The sequence below is a fragment of the Otolemur garnettii genome, unplaced genomic scaffold (genome assembly GCF_000181295.1).
Source record: "Otolemur garnettii isolate 467f Iridium unplaced genomic scaffold, OtoGar3 scaffold00035, whole genome shotgun sequence".
In the NCBI taxonomy this organism is placed as follows: Eukaryota; Metazoa; Chordata; class Mammalia; order Primates; family Galagidae; genus Otolemur; species Otolemur garnettii.
In genome coordinates this window covers 3,851,332-3,872,900 of record NW_003852430.1, presented here as the reverse complement: position 1 = coordinate 3,872,900, position 21,569 = coordinate 3,851,332, and the positions used below count along the sequence as shown (strand labels likewise).

General features: G+C 34.6%; 1 protein-coding gene across 1 annotated transcript in view; it reads right to left on the bottom strand.

Annotated features, from left to right (window-relative positions):
• The window catches only part of GFRAL (GDNF family receptor alpha like), a 50,756-nt gene extending 29,679 nt beyond the window's left edge, over window positions 1-21,077 (bottom strand). Inside the window, exons 1-5 of the mRNA XM_003789695.2 lie at window positions 21,027-21,077; window positions 16,521-16,655; window positions 14,564-14,722; window positions 4,793-4,846; window positions 3,649-3,979 (exon numbers count right to left, since the gene is read on the bottom strand). Of these exons, the coding sequence (XP_003789743.2) occupies window positions 3,649-3,979; window positions 4,793-4,846; window positions 14,564-14,722; window positions 16,521-16,655; window positions 21,027-21,072 (725 nt within the window). The 5' untranslated portion in view covers window positions 21,073-21,077. The remainder of the gene's footprint in view (window positions 1-3,648; window positions 3,980-4,792; window positions 4,847-14,563; window positions 14,723-16,520; window positions 16,656-21,026) is intronic.
• Window positions 21,078-21,569: the final 492 nt, after the last annotated feature.

Genomic DNA, 21,569 nt, shown 5'->3' with positions numbered 1-21,569 from the left:
AAAGGTACCTGTAATTAGAATTTTCTCTAAGCAAACTCTGTTTAAATTACTTTTTGAGTTCACATATTATATTATGGTTTTCTACAAATTCATAACTATTTATAAAATTGGCAAAATATAATCTCACTTCCTATTTTTGACAAAATTAATTGAGAAAGCTCCTTTATACTGCCTTCTATGGATTTTTCAAAAAATAAAAGAATCCTAAAGCTCATCATGAATTGAGGAATCTGGAACAGCGATAGAAATTGTATTTTATAAACAAAGTGCCCTGCTTTGCTCACGTATAAGCTCTTCTGACAAAAGGCAAGTGATAAAGTGCTTCTCATCCTCACTAAAGAAGTGGTTTCCCAGTTAAAGATTTTTTTCATCTGAGTTACATAGGCAATAATTTAATGTAAATGCTGGAAATCTCCCTAAGACAAAATGTCTTTGGGAAAATGATAGGATTTCTCTTTTCATATTGGCTGCCAATGTTGAATAAAATTATATTTCCATCACCTCTATAATGTACTCATTAAAGAACTATTTGCACATCCTGAAAGGAAATTGAAGACACATAGTACTTACTCTCTTAATTAATCTAAGAAATTTTAAAATACATAAGAAAGGATGTGTATGTTTACATTAAAACACAAAAACTGAGTGCACAGAATTCAAAAGTGAAGGGGAAGTAGATAACACTTTTTGAGTGATTATCTTGTTGCAGATCCCCAACCAAACACTTTGGAGTCTTTGCTGAGGAAAGTCTCCAACTCTGTACCAGTCAATTTGACAAGGAGTTGTACCAAGAAGAGGTTAAAGCAGGAGTGAGGCGATTCAGAGGTTATCACAGGGATTCTCCAGGAGTGTAATAGTAGGGCCCACCACTGGACATTAAAACATTGTATTTGATATGGAGGCTCTGAAATGCCATGCTGTGAAGGTTGAGTGCTTCAGGACAATTAAATACCTGTGAAGGTTGAGTGCTTCAAGACACAAACAGTATTTTTGCATACAACCAGTATTTTTGCATACAACCAGTATTTTTGCCGTGATTGCTTTTAAAAAACAGCCTCCCCCCCCAAAAAAAAGAGGAAATAACATCTTTTGCAGCAATTTTGATGAGCCTGGAGAGCCTTATACAAGTGAAATATCTCAGGACTGGGAAAACGAATACTACATGAACTCTGTAATATTTTGGAACTAATAAATGGGCAAATATGGGCACAGAGAGAAGTGAAGGTCATTGGAAATCAAGAAGGTTGGAGGTGAGGTAGAAACCTACCTGTCAGGTACACTAAACACTATTTGAGTGTTGGGTGCACTAAGAGCCCTGAAAAGATTGTAAAAGCTATCCATGTAACCAAAACATTTGTAGTGCCTTAACATTTTGAAACTGAAAAAAAAAAATAGTATTCTCTGACCCTGGCATGAACCTTTCATTGTTAATGTAAATAGATGACAGATAGATAGATAGATAGAAAGATAGATAGATAGATACATAGATACATAGATACATAAAGTAGAAATATACTTAGATCCATTGATGGTAGTTTATTTGTGATAAGTAGTGTAATTTAATGTTCATCATTTGAATGTGGGAGATTCCATGATTTTATGTATAACAAAAACCACTTATTGGTACTACTTAAATTACTGCCAGTGCTTACTTGTCATTGACTTTAAAACTTATTCTAAGTATGTCATTGACCTTTAGACTCATTCTAAATATGTCATTGACCTTAAGATTCATTCTAAATAAAATGTCAAAGGATGTTTAAATGTGTAAAAATTATTTTATCTTAGAATCAATGAAATACAGTATGTCTCTAATAAGAATTTTTGAGATGATAAATGAGTTTGAAAAAAATCTAAATTGCATTATAAAATTCTTTTATTAATGCCTTTATTATTCAGTCAAGAAAAGCAATTAGTGAGCCTTAAAATAACTGATATACATTTTCATGACAAGATCTTTGAATAAAATTTTCTTAAGAATGCTGACATCAGTGCAGCGCCTGTGGCTCAAAGGAGTAGGGCACCGGCCCCGTATGTTGGAGGTGTCGGGTTCAAACCCAGCCCCAGTCAAAAACTGCAAAAAAAGAATGTTGCCATCCTAGATGAGAAGTTGAAGAGATATGATATGTAAACACTCTATGCTCTGTTTAGATGTCGATCCTTTATTTCAGAGAATGTGCATTTTAGAAAAGCCATTATTTTTTTTGACAAATGTTTACACGATCTGGATATACTCTGCACATTAGAATGACTGAAATTAAGAGAGCGGCCACAGTAAAAAGCTAAAAGAAAGCGGTTACCAAGAACCTTCAGGAGGCGGATGTCATTAAATCTTGTAGTCCTTTGCCAGTGGTTGAAACAAGAAGACAAATATGAGAAATCTTGCCCTAAGCTATCACACACCGAGCAACTCCTCCCTACAAAATGCATACTTTGATCTTTACAAGAATTTGATATATATGGAGTTTTGTTCAGTTCTATCAAATTAAGTAAAACAGTCTCTGGTAGAGGGCACTGGAGATGCTAATAAATGTAAAGAACAGCTCCAAAAAGAAGCAAAAGATGAATCAAAATTATATGACTTAATGCTGGCTGTTAAATAAAGCTTCTTCCATGTAGTGACATCAATATTACACATAGTTGTGACTCATCAGAGTTATTCTAGCCTGTGTTTTCTTTCACTCTTGCCCAAGAGGCTGCACTTGACTGTGGATTCTGACCACACAGAAGATAGCATCATCTTGAACACAGAACAAAGTGTGTTAATGAAGACCTCAGTGAAGAAAGGAGTCAGTAGGGACTGAAACTATGACTCCCCAAATGGTTACATGGAAAGGTACAGTCTAGCGTCAGTTATCAGCCAGAGTGAAAGTTTTATCAGGGAAACCAGATAGTTCATAATTCTGCTCCCTTTCCATTGTATTTGGAGTGAAAGCTGAAGTCCATGCAGGGTCATTTAAGGCCCTGGGTCACCTGTGCTCACCCACGCCTACCCCTTTACATCTCTCACTTCGTTTCCTATTGTTCCCCGCAGGACAGGTATTTGTGTTTCAGATTTGCTGTTTCCTAGACTCGTAGTAAGTATTTGATCAATGTGTTTTCTCAGTGTACAAATAGATGACTGACATTACTTCTCTGAGAATGAGGGGTGTGAAGTTGTGTAGGAGACAAGTAGATTTCTGATATTCATGGATTACACATCTGCTGGGGAAGTCCAAACTACATTCAGGCTACCTTCTTCTCCCTGAGCTCCAGACTAATACAGAAATGATTTATTCTGAAGTTTGAAAAGTCACCTTGACAAAATTCTGTGACATTTAACAGTCTGTATAATCACACCAGAAAGCTAATTAAAAATTTGATCTATAATCCAGGTCTGTTAACCAATTCATTAGCCTACCTTGAATACATGATTTTGTTCATACTATTTTATGACTACCAAATTTTGGCATATTGAATTTTTTATTCCAGAATAAAAAATGTGAATTTCACATGTACCATTGATTCAAAATATGAATTGTCTGGTTTTATTTACACCATGTTGGATGATGGTGGGAACTCTTGATGTAATGAGATCAAGTGTTGGGACTGGACTGTAACAAATAAGGTGACGAAATAAGAAAGTAAGGTATGCATGTTTTTACTCACCTGCATAATTCATCATTTCGGCAGCTGTGAATTACATTGAGGCAAGTAGGGGGTGGAACTCTGTTCATTGCACATGGCTTGCTGTGAAGAGCTTCTTTGGACTGCTGACAAGGTATATCAGATTGAGCGCAGTCACAAAAAGCCAACATCTGGGCAATGTTAAAAGGCGTATTTTGATAGAAGAACCGTATGGCTGCTTGGCAACGCTTCACATCACACGGATTTCCATTTGCTGAGCAAGCTTTAAGATAAGGGGCCAACTGTGCATTACAGACCACGTCTTCTACACACACCTCTACCACTTCCAAACAGGACCAGGCCCCATCGAATCCTGCAAACAACGATATGCACAGATGGTGGAAAAGTAAACACAAACCCGAACACACAGAGACTGCAGAGCCCTGTGAAAAGTCTGTAAGCAAAATACAATGATGTATCGATGTGCTGTTTGGGGCAAACATCGCTTTTTTTTTTTTAGGGTAAGTATGAATTTACTGAGGCCAGTGTAGAGGACTCTTAACATCATCCTTCATCTACACAGGATATGTACTGTAATCTTGATGGCTGGGAAACTTGTAGGGCAGAAACTGAGCTGAAGGAAAATCTCCTAATTCAGGTTTCTCAAAAGTAAACAATAAAACTTCAGAAACTGCATTTGAACAATGGTACATGGTGAGTTCATCAGTCAAGGCACAATGATTCTCATTCTGTTGTACTTTTTATTATGGTGGGAGGCTTTCTTGAAAAAAGTCTCCCCACAGATACTCTTGCATATAATGAAGTCTACATTCTGGAAAACACGGGCATATGTGAATTTCCACCCTCCATTACATGCTTAAACAAAACCATTTGGCCCGGAATGATTTAAGTGATCAAAAATACACATGCAATGTTACCAAGATCTTTTTTTTAATTATAAGGTTCTCCTTAACTCATTGATAAATGGATGATGAGTAGGCAGAGTGGTTACATTGATATGTCATTAGTGGAAGACAAGTCAGGATTTTGATCCATCGTGTAGTATTCCAAGGGCTATACAATTTATGTTGTATTGGCATACCTTTAAGAAGCCTGGTGACTACAATTTCAATTGTATCATGTAGTATTTACAGTCCAGATCAAAAGTATAATTTATAAACATTACCGTGATGGGAAAGAGGAGTTGGATTCAATTTGAACACATCCTCCTTCATGTTATCTAGAAGTACAACAAAGGAAATATTTCATTATTGAATGAGTTTATAATTTTCCTAGGAGAAGTGGGGGCACATTATGAACAAGTAGACAAACAAAAACACACAAGTTCATATAACACTTATTTAAGCCTGGATAGTCAAAGTCGGTGTAGTACAGATGAATAAAACAAACTTCTGAAACATCATTCTAGTGACTTAAACAGCTCTGCTCTAAGGATTCAGTTACTTGAATATTTAAACAAATGCTAACAACTAGAACATGTACCCTGAAGTAAACAAAGGCCTGTCTAGAGAGTGAAAACAGAGTAAATATTGTCTGAACTCTCCCCATCAAAATCCCCTCCCAGTGGGATCTTAATTAGATTGAAATGCAATATAAAAACTGTTTCCACCTCTGATTATCTCACCTGCAAGAGTTCTTAGAAATTATCATTTTAGAATTGGAAAATCTCATCAGGGGAAGTGAATTCAGGTGACCTTCTGTCTGTAAAATCTTTTTTTCAAGGAACATTGGGAGAATCCCTGCTATGGACCAGGTGACATTCAGAGGATGCAAAGCTGTATTCTTTGTCCTCAAGCACCCGCTGCTCGGTGGGAAATACAGATAAACAAACCAAAGCCAAAATAAAATACAAGATATTTTATGAAGGGGTAGGGGAATTGGATGGTCAGAGTTTCATTTTACAATGAAAATTAAATTTCTACCATGGGATATTCAAATTTTAACTTTTGTTATAGTACAAATGTCCCCTCTTGTTTCAATTTGTCCTTATGTAGGCTGTCTGTTCTGGCCTACCAGTCTATTGCACATAGAAAATGATACAATCACAGGAAAATTCTTTTTACCCCCAGTTTTGTCACAAAAGGAGACACAAAAGGAGTCCTTTTCAAACTCCATATATTGTCCTTTCTATTCTCACTATATATGATATTTCATTGCTATTGATTAAGTCTTAGCTTAAGAACAACTATTTCATTTTGAGTCCACCCTTCTGTGTCTTTGAGGAAGACCTGGACATTCCCATTTCTGTGTTACTATCCCATGTTGAATGAAAACCAAACAGACATATCCTAGTGAGTCATACAGCTTTTGTAACAGGTACAAGAGTCCAAACTAGAAAGTTTGTTCTGGATGATCACCTCTACGTAGGGAACCGATGGGTAAGGCTATGCTACTGACTAAAACATATTCAAGAAATGAACCTGGAGATACAGTAAACACTGGCTTTGCTCAGTGTTATGGACTGAGAGTGCCCCTCCTTCCCCAAATTCATATGTTGAATTCCAAGCCCCTGTGTGGCTATGTTTAGAGGTGATGTTTCTAAGGAAGGAATTAAGGTTAAGTGAGGTTGGAAGGGTGGGGTCTTGACCTTCATGATGTTAGTGGCCTTCTAGGACCTCTCTCTCTTTCTCTTTGTCTGGCCCTTCTGTAGCATACATCGAGGAAAGGCCATGTAAAAGCATAGACAGTGGCTGACAATGTACAAATCAGGAAGAGAGGAGGCCTCATCAGAAGTAGACCTTGCTGGACCTTGACCTGAGACTTCCATACTCCAATACTGTGAGAATATATATATATATTTCCTTTTTAAGCCATCCAGCCTATGAGATCTTGTTATAACAGCCTGACCAGACTAATTCACTCACTATATGAGTAATTATTACCAATACCACAAAACATAATTTTTAGTGTGGAAAAATAAAGTCTATCTTGGGTGGTATTACACTTCTATGCACTATGAATAATATGTTATAACAAATTATTCACACATTAACTGCTAATTTCACATAAAATTAGCATTTAATATCTAAATAAGCTAACACACACATACACACATGTCCCAGAGGATATTTTCAACAGTAGCTTAATTGCTAAAGAGGAGCTGGCTGAAGGGTAACATGTTGAAATAAATAGTAGTAGTCACCAACCAGACTTACATCTGAATTATAAAACCACATACAAATCCACCAAAGAATACACAACATTCTCTAATATATACTTTAACATCTCATATTAGATTCAGAACTATTTCCGCAAAACTTCTCTCTCTTAACATGATAGTATCAAAAATTAAATTTATGTAAATATTTTAATTTAAATTTTATAATTCATGTTTTGCAGGCCTGGCTTTTCTCCAATTCCTACAGTGTCTGCTAGTGGATGGTGTTCATTTGGCGTATAGAACACACCATGGTAGCAATAGGGCTGTTTATGTCGACCTTGTCAGCTTTGCAGCTTTCAAAACATTAATTATTCACTCTTACACAACACCTCTCTGAATTTTATGCTGTCTGGTTGTGCCTTCCTCAGAGTTTTTCGGCCATATTCATCACTGACTTTGGTACTAGTTCAATATCTTCCTCCACCTCCCATCCTATCATTGCACAGGATTATTTCTATGCCTCAGGGAAATACAAACCTACCATCTATATTTCACATTTGATTCACCACAGCCCTCTAATAGTCACCTGTGCCATGCCTATGATCAATTTCTAGACCTGATGTTGTCTTGAACATCTTTAACAACTGCACATACAAATTATCTTATCCTCTCCTAAAAAGTTCATATTCTCGATCACTTCAATTGCGTATATATATCTCCAAAACCTTCATTATTGTATATTTTCCACCTCTTTGAATTAACTCCTGAACACAATGACCAGCCTACTTCACACATTCTAATGGATGAAGAGTTTTCTGTCATTGTTATTCCCTTCTTTTCCCCTCCCCCTACTGCTTCCTTAGGAAAATTGCAACCCTATGAAATTTTACTGTGTGATTTTCCTCCTCATACATATATACTGTTGAGTTTTCTCAAATAAAAATTACATAATCATGCAAACTAAATCAAAGCAATAATCGCCCTCAATTTTCCTTCTAATAGCCACAATTTCAAATATCACATGACATTATGCATTTACCCTAAGTTTTGAGTTTTACCACTTCCTTAATCATTCTCCTACAATAATCTTAATTTATATTTTAGATGAGAGCCCTCAAATGAGAACCCCTAAAGCTGGAGGGCAATGCTGGGAAAATGGCATGGAAAATCCTTGTTCTTTTATCTGTGTTTTAAATATTTCCACCAATATCATTCAATCAACACATGTGAAAGAATATTGGAGGAATATTATTCACCATTTAATCCCTGCATGATCAATGTTTAGCATTCTATCTAAATTATTTTCATCAGCATACAGTCCTAAGTTTTTCCATCTTAAAAAAAAAAAATTCTTCTCTTTACTCCCATTTCTTCATTTCTTTCTCTAGGCATTGCCCTATTTCTATCCCCTCTACAGCAATAATCTTTCACAGTGCTGTCCATATTTCTGACTCCAATTTCTCTCCTATTTTTTTTTTTTTAATGTGCTCTCCAAATTCCACTACAAATCTTGCCATTGTGCTTGGCCCTTCCCAGAACCTGTTGTCATCAGGGTTGTCTCTAACCTCCACACCACCAAACGCAGTAGCTAACCCTTAATTCCTCAGTGAAATCAGTCGATCCTCTTGCACTTTCACTTCTACTTGAAACACTCTCTTCATGCTTCCCTGTTTCATGCTATCTCTAGCAGATTCTTTCCTTGCTGCTTCCCCTACTTCTCCCTTATCAGTAAATGTTGAAGTATCTTAGAGGTCTATGGACCTCTTCCATTTTTCTTCTAAATAATCCATGAATATAAAAATATATCCAGAATCTGATATCATTCCCCCGGCTACCAATCTGGTCCAAGACACCACGTACTTGTTTGTTAATCCCAACCTGAAACAATGATCTGCTTGAATCCATCTTCATGGTCTGCTTGGAAGTCTGGGACTTGATTCCTTTGAGTATCCTGTACACAAGTGTTATTAAACAAACTTTCCCAAATTTGAATGCAGTCTCCATTTGACGGGTTGCTACATTGACAGTTCCCCAAAATTGTTTCCTTCAGACTTTCTCTTAGTGCTGCACACAATTGGCCTCCAACAGGAGTCTTGCATTGGTCTTCTTCCTTCCCACAGGTTTTCTTAAAATTCTCATACAACAAAATGCACTGTTCAGATTCCCGGCAGACACGTGCTGCTATAGCACAGTTACTCTTTTTGTCAGCTCTTAATGATGTAGCTTGGTGATGGAACCATTGGGTGCTATTTGACTGTGAAGCCAAATTGGAGGACAGTGTTGATTCCTCTATAAAGGAAGTAAAAAAATAAATGAATGAAATTTATATAAATTTATTTATTTATGACATTATAATATGTTTTTAAAGTATAGACTTATTATCTATAAATACTCCAATATTTATCTTTCAAAAACCATTGAAAAATTACTCTGAGAGCTATTACAAATGATCTTGGTTTTTAAAGCTGAGAGACAAAACATTGAAAATTTATAGTTTATGTAACTACATAGTCTTAATGTTCAATTACCTTTGGAAATATTTTGTCTTTATCACTTTGGTCTTCTTGGTACATTTTGATGATGATCTTTATATTCCCTAATGATTATATAATTTCTGAATATTAATTTTAAAAAACAGTTGATGGATGGATACATTACTTAGATGCTGAAAATATGTTTAATGAATTGAACTTATTTATGTTATACAATTATTTACCATTGATATATGTCAGGCATCATGTTTTTGTGCTTTACCACATTAAAACAAACAAAAAAATGAAATGACAAAATTGATTATCTCAAAAATAGAAAATTGTAAGTCTATATTTGCAGAGATTGTTTTGAAAATGCTAAGTAGATGGAGATCATGTTTGCTTGGAGTGATGTCAAAGGGTTTGTGGAGGATGCTGCAGTTAAAACAGAATTAAGGGTAAAAATTCAATGATCATTACTTTCCTCACTATTGATCATGAGCCATGAGCAATCAAATAAATGTTTTTTGTAAACATAATGTCAAGGTTAGGTGAAGTCTAATGGTGAGGTCCTTTAGATCTTGTCCATAAGAAACTTCCATTGATTGTAAGTTTCCATAAGCCTGGCTGGCTGATATTTCCATATAGCATTTACTAAATTTCTATTGTGGAAAAATGGTTTTAGTGTGTGAACAGATTTCAATTTAACTAATCTAAATTTGTATATAATTACTGGCTAAAATATTTTGTTTAAACTTGTTATGATTAAAAATGGCCATTGAGATAGAAATATCTTATCATCTTAATAAAAGCTCAGTCAATATTTAAATAAGCATTTTAACATGTTCCAGCCTGCTTAAATGTAAAGCTAGTAAAGCCATATTAATTAATGCACTGATGTCACTGTTGTTAGGTGCTATCTTATTTCATTTCTCAACATTTGTAATTGTTGAGTATTTTCTTCATGTCCTCTATGTATTGGCTTCAAAAATTCTTTCTGTAGTTTCTTTTCTTAGAAACTCAGAAATTTCCTCAGAAATTTCCTCAGAAATTTCCTCATGCCTTTTTCCCAACCAGATCATAAAATTGGTCTTAAAATACTTTTCCTTTCACTTTATATCTTTCCCTGTCCAATCTCACTCTCTTTTATGTTTTTATCTCCTGGTGAGCCTTTGACTCCAAAAGCTGTATCTCTAAATACATTTCTCTCTTCAACTCAAAAATTCCTGCTTCTGTAAACTAGCTTGAAAAAGCATGCCTTTCTTGTTTTGTTTTCTTTTCTGGGTTTTTGTTTGTTTTTAATTTTTTTAATTATTATTTTTTTATCATGAGAAACAAACAAAAAAAACCCAAACCCAATGTTTATAACCAGAATGTTCCTAAGCATGCCTCAGATGTCATGTTTCCAAAATACAACTCACCCCTTCTGTTCTCAATCCTGTACTTTTTTCTTTATTTCTTATCTCAGTTTACAGTGATACTGTTGTCCCAAGCCAACCTGGAAATAATGTTTAATACAGTTCATTCTCCTTACATCTAACTGGTCACCAATTCCTATTGATTATAATTCATAAATACATCTTAAATATGGCTTCTAATTATAACAGTCAGAACAAATGTGTTAGTTTGCGCATGCATCACCTCTCACCCAAATTACTTTGATGACTTCTTAATTGATATCCCTGGCCTGTGTCTTTCTCTCCCCTCCATTCCATCCTCTACATTACTGCCAGTGTTATCTTTTCAAAAGCTGATTCTTCATTCCTCTGTTTAAAATATATAGTAGCTCCTCATAACAACAGTAAAAGTCTAATCTCCTTAGAAAGATATGTAAGTTCAGCTTTCCTCCTTTTTGTAAACATCTAGTTTCATTCCTGCGTAATTGAAAAGACTTCTCTGTCTACAATTCAGCTTAACAAAGGATTTGTTGCTCCTCAAATGTACTGTTTTTTGTTCAATTTCCTTTGTTTACAACACCCATTTTATTTTGTCTCTGCAATGAACCCAACGCATCCTAAAATACCAAGTCATTATCTTTTCTCTGTGATCTCACTTTGTGTGTATGAAGACTTATCCCTAGAATGCATCACATTGCCCATGTGATAGCTGGCAATTATTATTTTAATTAAGAGTTAAGATCATACAAAAATTTTGTTAATGACATTGGAATTAAACTAGAAATCAATAGCAAATATATCCCAGAAATCCCAGATATTCAGAAATAAAACAGCAACCTTCTAAATAAACCATGGGTCAAAGAGGAAGCTATAAGGGAAAAGAGAAAATATTTTGAGTTGAATACAAAATAAGATAAAAATATATCAAAATTTATGAATGTATCTAAACCAGTACTTAGAAGGAAATTCCTTGTATTAAATGCTTATATGAGGAAAAAAGATCTCAAAGGAATGATCCGCACTTTCATTTTAAGCAGCTAGAAAATTGGGAGCACCTTAAAGTCAAGCGAAACATGCACAAAAAGAAACAATTAAGAGCACAATTGAAAAGGAGAAAGTAAAAGAAAGCAAGAAAGTGATAGCAAAAATTACCAGCCTCTAAATAAAAGTAAAGTCATCACTATAGCTCCTATGGACACTAACAAAGGGAAATTAGAGAATACTAGGGGGGGCTTTGTTTCAATACAGAAACAAAATTAAAAGAGTAAAAGGAAAACTCTAAAAATAAAAAACCTACATTAATCTGATAAATGGAAGATGTAAAGTACCAAACTTCACCCTCAAAGAAACAGATAACTCGAATAGTCTTAATACAATTATAAACACATTGAATTTATATTTTCATTCCTTATAGTGAAATTTGACCCAGCTATTAAATAAACCACATAAGAAAAACTTTTATTGATTAGTTTTCAGCATATAGTTTTTGCACACTTTTTTGGACCTGTACAAACATACTTCACTTTTTGGTACCATTCGTTAAATCAATCACTAACTAATTAAATCAAACATTTAAGGAAGAAACAATACCAATTATTTATATCTCATTCAAGAAGATTAAAAGGAAGAAAATACTTCCCAATTAGAAGGGCCAGCATTACCAGATAACAAAACTAAATCCATTACAAAGAAAAAGAACATGCTGATATCCTACAAGAAAAGACATCCATCAACAAAATAAGAGCAATTTTAATCCAGCAACATGTCAAAAGAATAATACATTGTGATTGAGCAAGATTTGGCCATGAAATGTAGAGCTGGATCAATGTTCAAAATTTTAATGAACTTGTCCACATGAGAAGTAAATTTAAAAACGTGATCATGCCGGGAAGGGTAATGGAGGGGTGGGATAAAGAGGAGTCAGTTAATGGATAGAGAAACATATCGTTAGGTGGAAAATCTAAGTTTAATATAATACAGTGGGGAAACTATAGTTAATAATTTATCATATGTTTCAAAATGGAAGAATTAACATGTTGTCAACACAAGAAAATGCTCTAATGGAAATAGAGACAAAGAAATTGCAAAAATCATCATTTAGCTATTCCTGATTTAAAACAAAATCTAAGTAATCCAGAAATAGAAAGAAATGTCCTCATCCTGATAAAGAGAACCAGCATAGAACATACTACAGGCTCTTTATGGTTAAAAACTGAATATTTTCTTCCCTAAGGTAAGTAAAGAGGCAAGATGTCCACTTTCAACAATTCTACTTAGCATTATACTGGAAGCCCAAGTCAGGATAATAGAGCAAGAAAAAGAAATAAAGGGCTTCAGTTTGCAAAAGGACAAATAAATAGATGACAAAGCTATCTATGTGAAAAATCCTGTAAATTCTGCAAAATATACTAGAACTAACAGTTGAGTTTAACAAGTCTCAATATATTAGAGCCTTACAAAAACCTCAGTTATATTTCTTTATGCTAGCCATAACCAATTGGAAATTAAAAAGTAAAATATATATATACATATATCAAAATGGTAAAAAAAAAAAAAAAGATGAAGTGCTGCTGAGAATTGAAGGAAATGGAATTTGTAGACATTGATAGTTTTATTAAATACAAATCATTGGTAATTTTTATGAAGTTAAACAGGCACATATCATATGACCCCTCAATATCATACCCCAAAGAAATAAAAACATATGTCTGTGTCAATTATGTATGTGAATATTTATAGAAGCTTTTAAAAAATAATCTCTAAAACTCTAGAAATAATGCAAATTATTTTCAATGATGAACAGATAACCAATTTCTGGTATACCCATATGATTTAATACTACTTATGAAGCAAAAAGAACAAACTTAGACATGCAAAATTGATGAATGTAAAATGTATTTATGTTAAATAAAAGAAATTGGACTCAAAAAGTCGCATGCTACATAATTCAATTTATTGAAATTCTGGAAAAGACAAAACAATGGAACAGAAAAATGTTCAATGAGCCCACCATGAATGATTGGACAACAGGACCCTCTAATGTAGATGAGTAAATCTACATTTTATTTTATTTATTTTGTTTTATTTTCTGAGACAGAGTCTTACTTTGTCACCCTTGGTAGAGTGCCATGGCATCATAGCTTATAGTAATCTCAAACTCTTGGGCTCAAGTGATTCTCCTGTCTCACGCTTCCGAGTAGCTGGGACTACAGGCACCTGCCATAGTGTGTCCTTCTACTTTTAGAGATGGGGTCTTGTTCTTGCTCAGGCTGGTCTCAAACTCCTGAGCTCAGGCAGTCCACCCACCTTGGCCTCCCTGAGTTCTGGGATTACAGACACAAGCCATTCTGCCAGGCCTAAATCTACCTTTAGTAGGTGGGAGGTTGATAGTGAAAGAAAAGGTGAGACTCAATGGTAACAGGTGCATTCTCTGTTGATCACTTTTCAGGAAGCAGATAGGGACACTGAGAATCTGAAAAATGTCCACTTTAGAACTACTTGGTCCCATGTCTTTTCAAAATTCTTTGGGTGCTCTCAAGGGTACATGCTGACTAATTCGATTGCTACTATTTCAGCATTATCCAGATTAAATGTCCCTTGCAAAGGTAAGAGTAACTCTAGGAAATTAGTTGTATTTTGGTCTCTCCCGGAAGACTCACATTTCCTGAACAACAAAGATTATATCTCTTTTGTCTTCTATAACTTAAGTATTGTGCAACGATACGAAAATAAGCCTCTCAGCTATATGTATTGGAGGTGTGAATTTATAATTCTAATGACTCAAATGAAGCTTAAACTTGTGATTAGAAATTTTTAAAAATGTGTTACAAACTTTCTGTACCCCCAAGTCACATCAAGAATTAAATTACCCTCTAAAAAGAATTGATTGAATCACATAGATATGAGTAATTTTAAAATTGTAATTCTCTTTTTGATAGTCATAAACATTTCTTATAACAAAGCATTACCTGATTTATTGATGCATTTCTTCCCAAGCAATTTGTTCACAGTACAGTGGAGGTCACCAGTGCAGAGACACTCTTTAAATTGGAAATTGCTTTCCACAAAGAACTGGATACCCTCATCACAGTGGGATGAATTCTTCATCTTACAGGGGTCACCTGGATTTCATAATCAAATATATTAACACTCCTGATATTAATCTGATTATAATTTTGAGCCCCCCTTCTTTTTAAAATGCTTTACCATATTAACCTGAGCAATTCATTAGTATGTAAGATTATCTGGGATTGCTGCAGGACGTCCATATAAGTGACATTTGAAGCAAAGCATCTACTTTACTGTATTTTTTCAATAGAGTACTTCCTAAAGCAGAATAAAACTTTCTGTGTTTTAAAATATCTTTGTACCTACCTGGAATATCAATTTTTTTTATCCATAATAATTAAATCTGCCTTTACGCAAAGAAACCAGAATGCTCCCTAAATGTAGCTATTGTATCTGCTTATTTGTTTTATGAGCTATTTTGTCTTAATCTGATGTTGTATTTCACACTCCAATCTAGGGTTATAATAAGAGATGTGCAGGTGGTTCTAAATTTATGAGAAATGAAGTGGTTGAGAAAGAACTTGATATTAAATGAATGTGTCTGTCCTAATTACCCATATTTTACTTTCTGCTTTAATTTTAAAAGCCATTTAAAATTTTATTCAATATTCTGAAAAAAACTACTTGAGTTTGTTTCATTTGCACATTTAAGAATATTTCTAGTTCAGCTTTACACATGGAATAATTATGCAAATCTTATTGCAATTGACTGCGAATGTTTTGTTATTTGTACACTGAAATTCACAAATACATTATAATTCATAACACGCTAAATGTAATATTTAACTACACATTGTAAATTGGCTTATAAACATAGTTAAGAGGTTTTATCATCAAAACAAATAACAAATAATTTTTTCATCCTTTATCCTCATCTTAAAATTATTGTGTTACTTGGAGAAATTACATCTTTGGAATTCCTTTTTCTGAGCAATAATATGAATGTTGGAGTAGCGAGCTCTAACTTTCCTGGGAGAGTGAATCTGAGTCTCCCATGAACTTGCACAGGGTAGAGAAGGGGTGGGGGAGCTTTCTCTGCTTCCTCCACGGCCTGTGCAATTTCCTGAGGTCACGTCACTGGGCAGGGGCCCTGTTGGTGGAGGTTCTGTACACTGGCACTGTCAGACTTATAGACTTCTCCCTCTTGACCCAACGTATTCCACCTTACATATTTTGGGAGATAAAGGAATCACATGAAGACAGGCAAGAGTCATGAGCAGTGACAGAATTTACCCTTCCTGAAATGGATGGAGAAAGAGTGAATCATAGAATATTTTTTTATTTTCTCACTTGGATTTCTCTTACTGAATATCCCAGAAAGTTTATCAGATTATTTGGAGTATAATAATATTCATAACATAAGATGATACAACTTATTACATTAAAGTACTATTTTGAGGGGCAGCGCCTGTGGCTCAAAGGAGTAGGGCGCTAGCTCCATATGCTGGAGGTGGTGGGTTCAAACCTAGCCCCAGCCAAAAACTGCAGGAAAAAAAAAAAAAAAAACTTAAAATACTATTTTGTGAACAGTTTTGTGATGGCATTATTTAGGAGAACGTCCAGCTGTGTCAATGGTGATTGCTATCTATTTTAGTGAATGGATTCCTCCCACATGTCTGGTGTTTTCATTCAACATTCTTCCAGCTCCTTGAATATTCACCACAACTTTTTTTCTCTTTAAACATATACAAGTCACTCTCTTATCTTCACATTCTTTGCTTCATGATCCTCCCACAAATGTTTGAAACGTAAGACAAGTTAAAAATAAATGTATTATGTAATTTTTTCTTGCCTCAGTTGAAATATAATGAGATATATATTTTAAGAACAGAAAATACATTCAGCAATGAGTTTTACCAGAATCATCACAGGCATCTTCCATTACTTCCCATGCAACTTTACATCCATTTGTGTCACGCAGACATTGCTCTCTTAAATATGTGCAGTCCTTGTTTTCGGAAGTGTATTCATCTTCCAAGCTCAGCCCCATAGCTTGAAAAAAAAAACAACCATTTTTTTTTTGCTATGTTATAGTTTGGAAGCGATTTTACCCAAGTTTAAGTTATTAATAATAAAGAACAAAATATGGAAAATAAAATGTGATAAAATTACTGTAAGTCTGGGATGAATCTTAACCTCCCCCGGCTATAAAATTATAGTTCTCCTAGACAAGATTCCTAAATGAATAGATTACGTTTGCTTTCTTGTTTTCTCACTACTCACTCATTCCTCAATTTAGAATTTATTTTTATGACTATTGGTCTATTGAAACTGCTCATTAACATCCTAACGTCATATTTAATAGTTATAAATTTTTAACTCACCTACTTCTACCATTGGGCATGTTTCTGTTCTTGAAACTCTCTTTTCCTTTGGCAACACATCCTGCCAGTTCTCTTCATATTTATCCTCTGAGTATTTTCTGGCTCTGGTCAGAATTCTTCCCCAAATCTTCTCTTACTCCTCTTCTAAAGAATATTTTTAACTTAGGTTCTGTCCTCAGACCATTCCCATCTCTGAGAACAATTCCATGTACTCTCATGGTTTGAGCTAAAATTTCTAGACTGATGATTTGTAAATGTATAATTCAATCCTTAAATTTCTAGTACTCTAGTCATAGATATATTGTGTTAAAACATTTATACTCTAGTTCTAGAAAAGTTCACTTCTACCCTTGTTAGACAAAACCATATAGGTGATCTTTCCAGTCACCCTCCCACCACCCACCCACCCTTCTCCCCTCCCCTTCCCTCCCCCATCTTCAACAGCGTCTTCATCGTCATTGCTCCCTGATGAACCAACCACTCTATTTTATCAGCATCACAGCTTTGACAAGGGCACTCAAACTAGAATCCTTGGGTTCGTGGCCGACTCCTTTTCCAGGCTCAGCTTCTCTCCCAGGTTGCCATCCTTGCAAAGTTCATTCTTTCACTTGGCACATTGGACTAACTCATTAGTTGGTCAATTTGCCTCCAGTTTGAAACCTATTCCTAATTCTATTCAGATAGAGTTTTTACACCTCCCAGTCTACCTGAAGCACAATTCTGGCCCTGCCATTTCTCTGTGTACAGGTGACTTCTCATATCATGGCTGTCACATTCCTCCCCAGGTGCAATCTGGACGTTCTCAAACATTTAGTTTCCCAGACACTCCGTGCTGCCTTAAACCTCTGAGCACTTACTGTCTTGTCCTTGGTAACTGCTCCCTTTCTTTTTCTTCTTAATAACATTTCTTATCTTTCCAATGCTCAACACAATCATTACCTATTTTAAGGAAACTTTCCCTGAATTCTGTACCTCCTTTTTCCATCCCCAGATTGAATTTGAAATTCCTCATCTGTTTATATAGAACTTTGGGGATCCCCAAAGTATGTTATTTACTGTTCTGTAGTCTGTGCATTCATGTGCTCAGATTAACCACTGAGTTTTAGGGCTTTCCTAGGCAGGCGTTGGGGGTAATTTATAAGTGTATTTCCATCGTCAAATACAATGATGCATTATAAGTATTCAATAAATGTAAGTTGACTTATGCCAAACATATTAGTTGTTTAAGGATTAGTGATATATAAGTAACAGATAATATATAAATAAAATAACACCTTCCAGGTATTTACAAGTTATTTTTGTTGGAAGGCAAACTGTCCAGCAAGTTTTCTAAAAACAATAAAGAAACGAGCAATGGTAATTGAACATGTTATACAAATTAGTCAAGTTGATACTGCAAAATGACATTAGCGTCATCAATTAATTAAAAAGGTAAGAATCACAATTTAGTTACAGAAACAGTTATCTTAACTATAATCAAGAGACCTCAAGCTATGTCTTAATCACAGCCAAGTCATGTGAATTCTTTAAAAGATGACATTAATTGTGAATCACCTATGACAATGTGGTTATAGACTTCAAGGACAGTCTTGAAATCTTTTATTTGATCTTACCTCTCTCCAAACCTCATCTCCTAAGTAAAATTTAAGTCTACTGATAGGCCCAGGTGTACCACTTGCTGGGTCGCTGCATTTGGAGACTAGGCCCCTGGGAGGGGCTTGATCACATTTTTCTCATTGAGGCTGGAGTGAAAACTGACATATCACCTTTCTGTTTTTTCATGTGTTCATGGAAAACTTCACCTAGCCAAGCTCCTGTGCTTCTAATTTGTCAGGTCCAGAGAAAGGAAAGGAGTGCTCTTCCTATTGTGGCCGAAGTTGCTTGGTCAAAATCAGTTTACTAAAGATCCCAAATAAGGGATTTTGTGTCATAAATTCAATTTATAGGAAGCTGGCATTTTATTTGCCAGCACTCATTATATTTTATAAAAGCTGTCTCAAAACCTTGTAAGTGATAGTTTCCAGGAGGTAATTGATGAAGCTAATATCAGTTTGCTAATGTCAGTACCATCAAAATATCCCTGGTAACTCAGTGACTATTTGTGAAATCTACATATCCTTTCTATGTATGTTTCACTTCCTGTCACTGTTTCTATTTTTGATTGAGTAATCCACCTGATTGATTAGGTTTACATAATTTCCTATACCTTTCACTCAGACAAAATATGGAATCAACTGAGAAAGAACAAAAATTATAACTTTACCTTTCCAAAATTTGCCTTATTTATTTCTGACTGTGATCTGTGACTCTAAAATCAACATACGACTTTTTCAAAGATTCTCCTGAAATACTCAGTGAAAAACAGATTCTATCTTTTCGTTCTTTCTTTTTTTTAATTTTTAGACAAATTCTCAGGCTGTTGCCCTAGGTAGAGTCCTGGGGTGTCATAGGTCACAGCAACTTCAAACTCTTAGGCTCAATTGAGCCTCTTGCCTCAGCTCCTGAATAGCTGGGACTATGTGTTTCCAGCATAACACTTGGCTAAAAACAGGTTCTATTTTTAAATTAATAAGGTGAAGAATGCTGCATCTTATATGACCTTCCTAAAGATTTCTGAGGCTCATTAGTCAATTAAATGTTCTGAGTTGTAAAATTTCACTGTTTTTCATATTTCTTTGGCAACAGAAATGTCTCTCCTTACAAGACCTATTCAGATGATACTGAGCAAATATTGTGAAGAATACATATGGCAAATGTTACTGCAGACTATCACGTAGTACAGTTTGGGTCCCAACAATGTGAGAAATGATTTCCCTCCATGCAGTTTATTGTCAAGGTTAAGTAGGAATTAAAAGGTTAAAGTAAAAGGCCATGACTTTTCAGCTGGAGACATGAGGTTGTAATACCTTTATGTACTCTGTGTCCTTTCTCTGCCTGATCTACAATCTACAAAATTTAAAGTCTCTAGATTTCTCTTTATAAGAAAAAATAGATGTAAAAATATTTATTAAAGAAATTCAAAATGGAGAAAAATATTTAGAAATAAATATAGTAAGGAAAATTTTTAGGACATTGAAGAACAATTATTATATTTAAATCAGAGAGAAACTGAAAATACATAAAAGATTCCTTTCATTTTCACTTCGTTTTTTTAACTTATTTTGACTCTTCTTTTATGTTCAACACAATTTAAAATAATCCTTTTTCTTGCCCAGAGTTATGCCTTTATTCATCAATGGATATCAGCTTAAATAGAAAATATCTTGTTTTTTTTGTTAATCTTGAGCTACAATCACAACTGCCCCTTTTACTGAATTCAAGTTATAAATTTTACCAAATCTTGAAGAAGGTATAAAAGTTTCTCCTATCACACATCTAGCAATGAGATTTTCATGAATTCTATGTTAGAAGCAAATAAATTTGTTCACCAGCATTTACAATGACTTTATAGTATCTAATATAAGAGAAATAAATCTATTTTTAGTTCAAAAAATTGATCAAAATTGTGAAGCATTTGATATGATGTTGGTAGTAGTCTAATAAAGGAGTCTGACTTAGTAAATATTAACACTTTAGGGGAATCTGGTAGTTGCGATTAATATTATTTTTATTTAATTTCAAAGAAAAACAGATACAATAGATAATATTTTGAAATATGATATAACTCGTAAATATGTTCTGGAAATGTCATTCTAAAAATTTCTAGCACATAGGTGAATTTCATAAATCCTAAAAAATAACTTAGAGTCATTGGATTATTTTATATACTAACACAGAAGGAACCTGAGAGAACAGAGAATAATGCAATTATCATAGTATGTATTTTCTATAAAGTTAGAAATAAGTGAAAGCGAGTGCACATTTTGCAAGAGTAATAACATATGTAAGTGTAAAATTATGTATTTAAGTGTAAATTTGCAATGCAGTTGGTACTTTATATTATAATACCCGATTACTTGGGTTAAAGGGCATGGCATTTGGTTTCCAAAGAATTGATATTGTATTGAATATGGATAAACCAGAAACACAGTTCACTTACCCAGCAAAATGAGCGCTATCATTTTGGATAACTTGGGGCTGTTCATCGGGAGGAAAGGCAGATGTGTTTACTCCAACCACCGTCTTACCAGAAGCTGTCCGGAATAAGGCTCAGCTTCTGCGATAGCTTCCTAAGAGCATCACCAGCTCAAGTCAGCCTCCTGTGTCTTCATTTCCTCACCAGTCTTTACCGAGCTGTGAACTTTCCTAATTATATTAAGGTTCAGTTATTCTCCTGAATGCATTGATCTTGGATGTTCGGACATCAGGCTTCTAAGAAAGACTACCAGCCAAATACTAAGGGAAATGTTACATATTCTGCACATTGATAAAGGGTTTTTTTTTTTCCCCTTCAACCAGAATGCTAAACTGTGTAACACTTCCCAAGATTTTCACAGACACTGATCCCTGCTCACTTTCCACTCTATTAATAACATAATTAAAGCAATAACATGTAATTTGAAGACATGAACAATGAGAAAGGGAATGGCAGCCCAGGAAAATGTGTGGGACATCCAGGTTTCATGAGAATCAGACAGATATT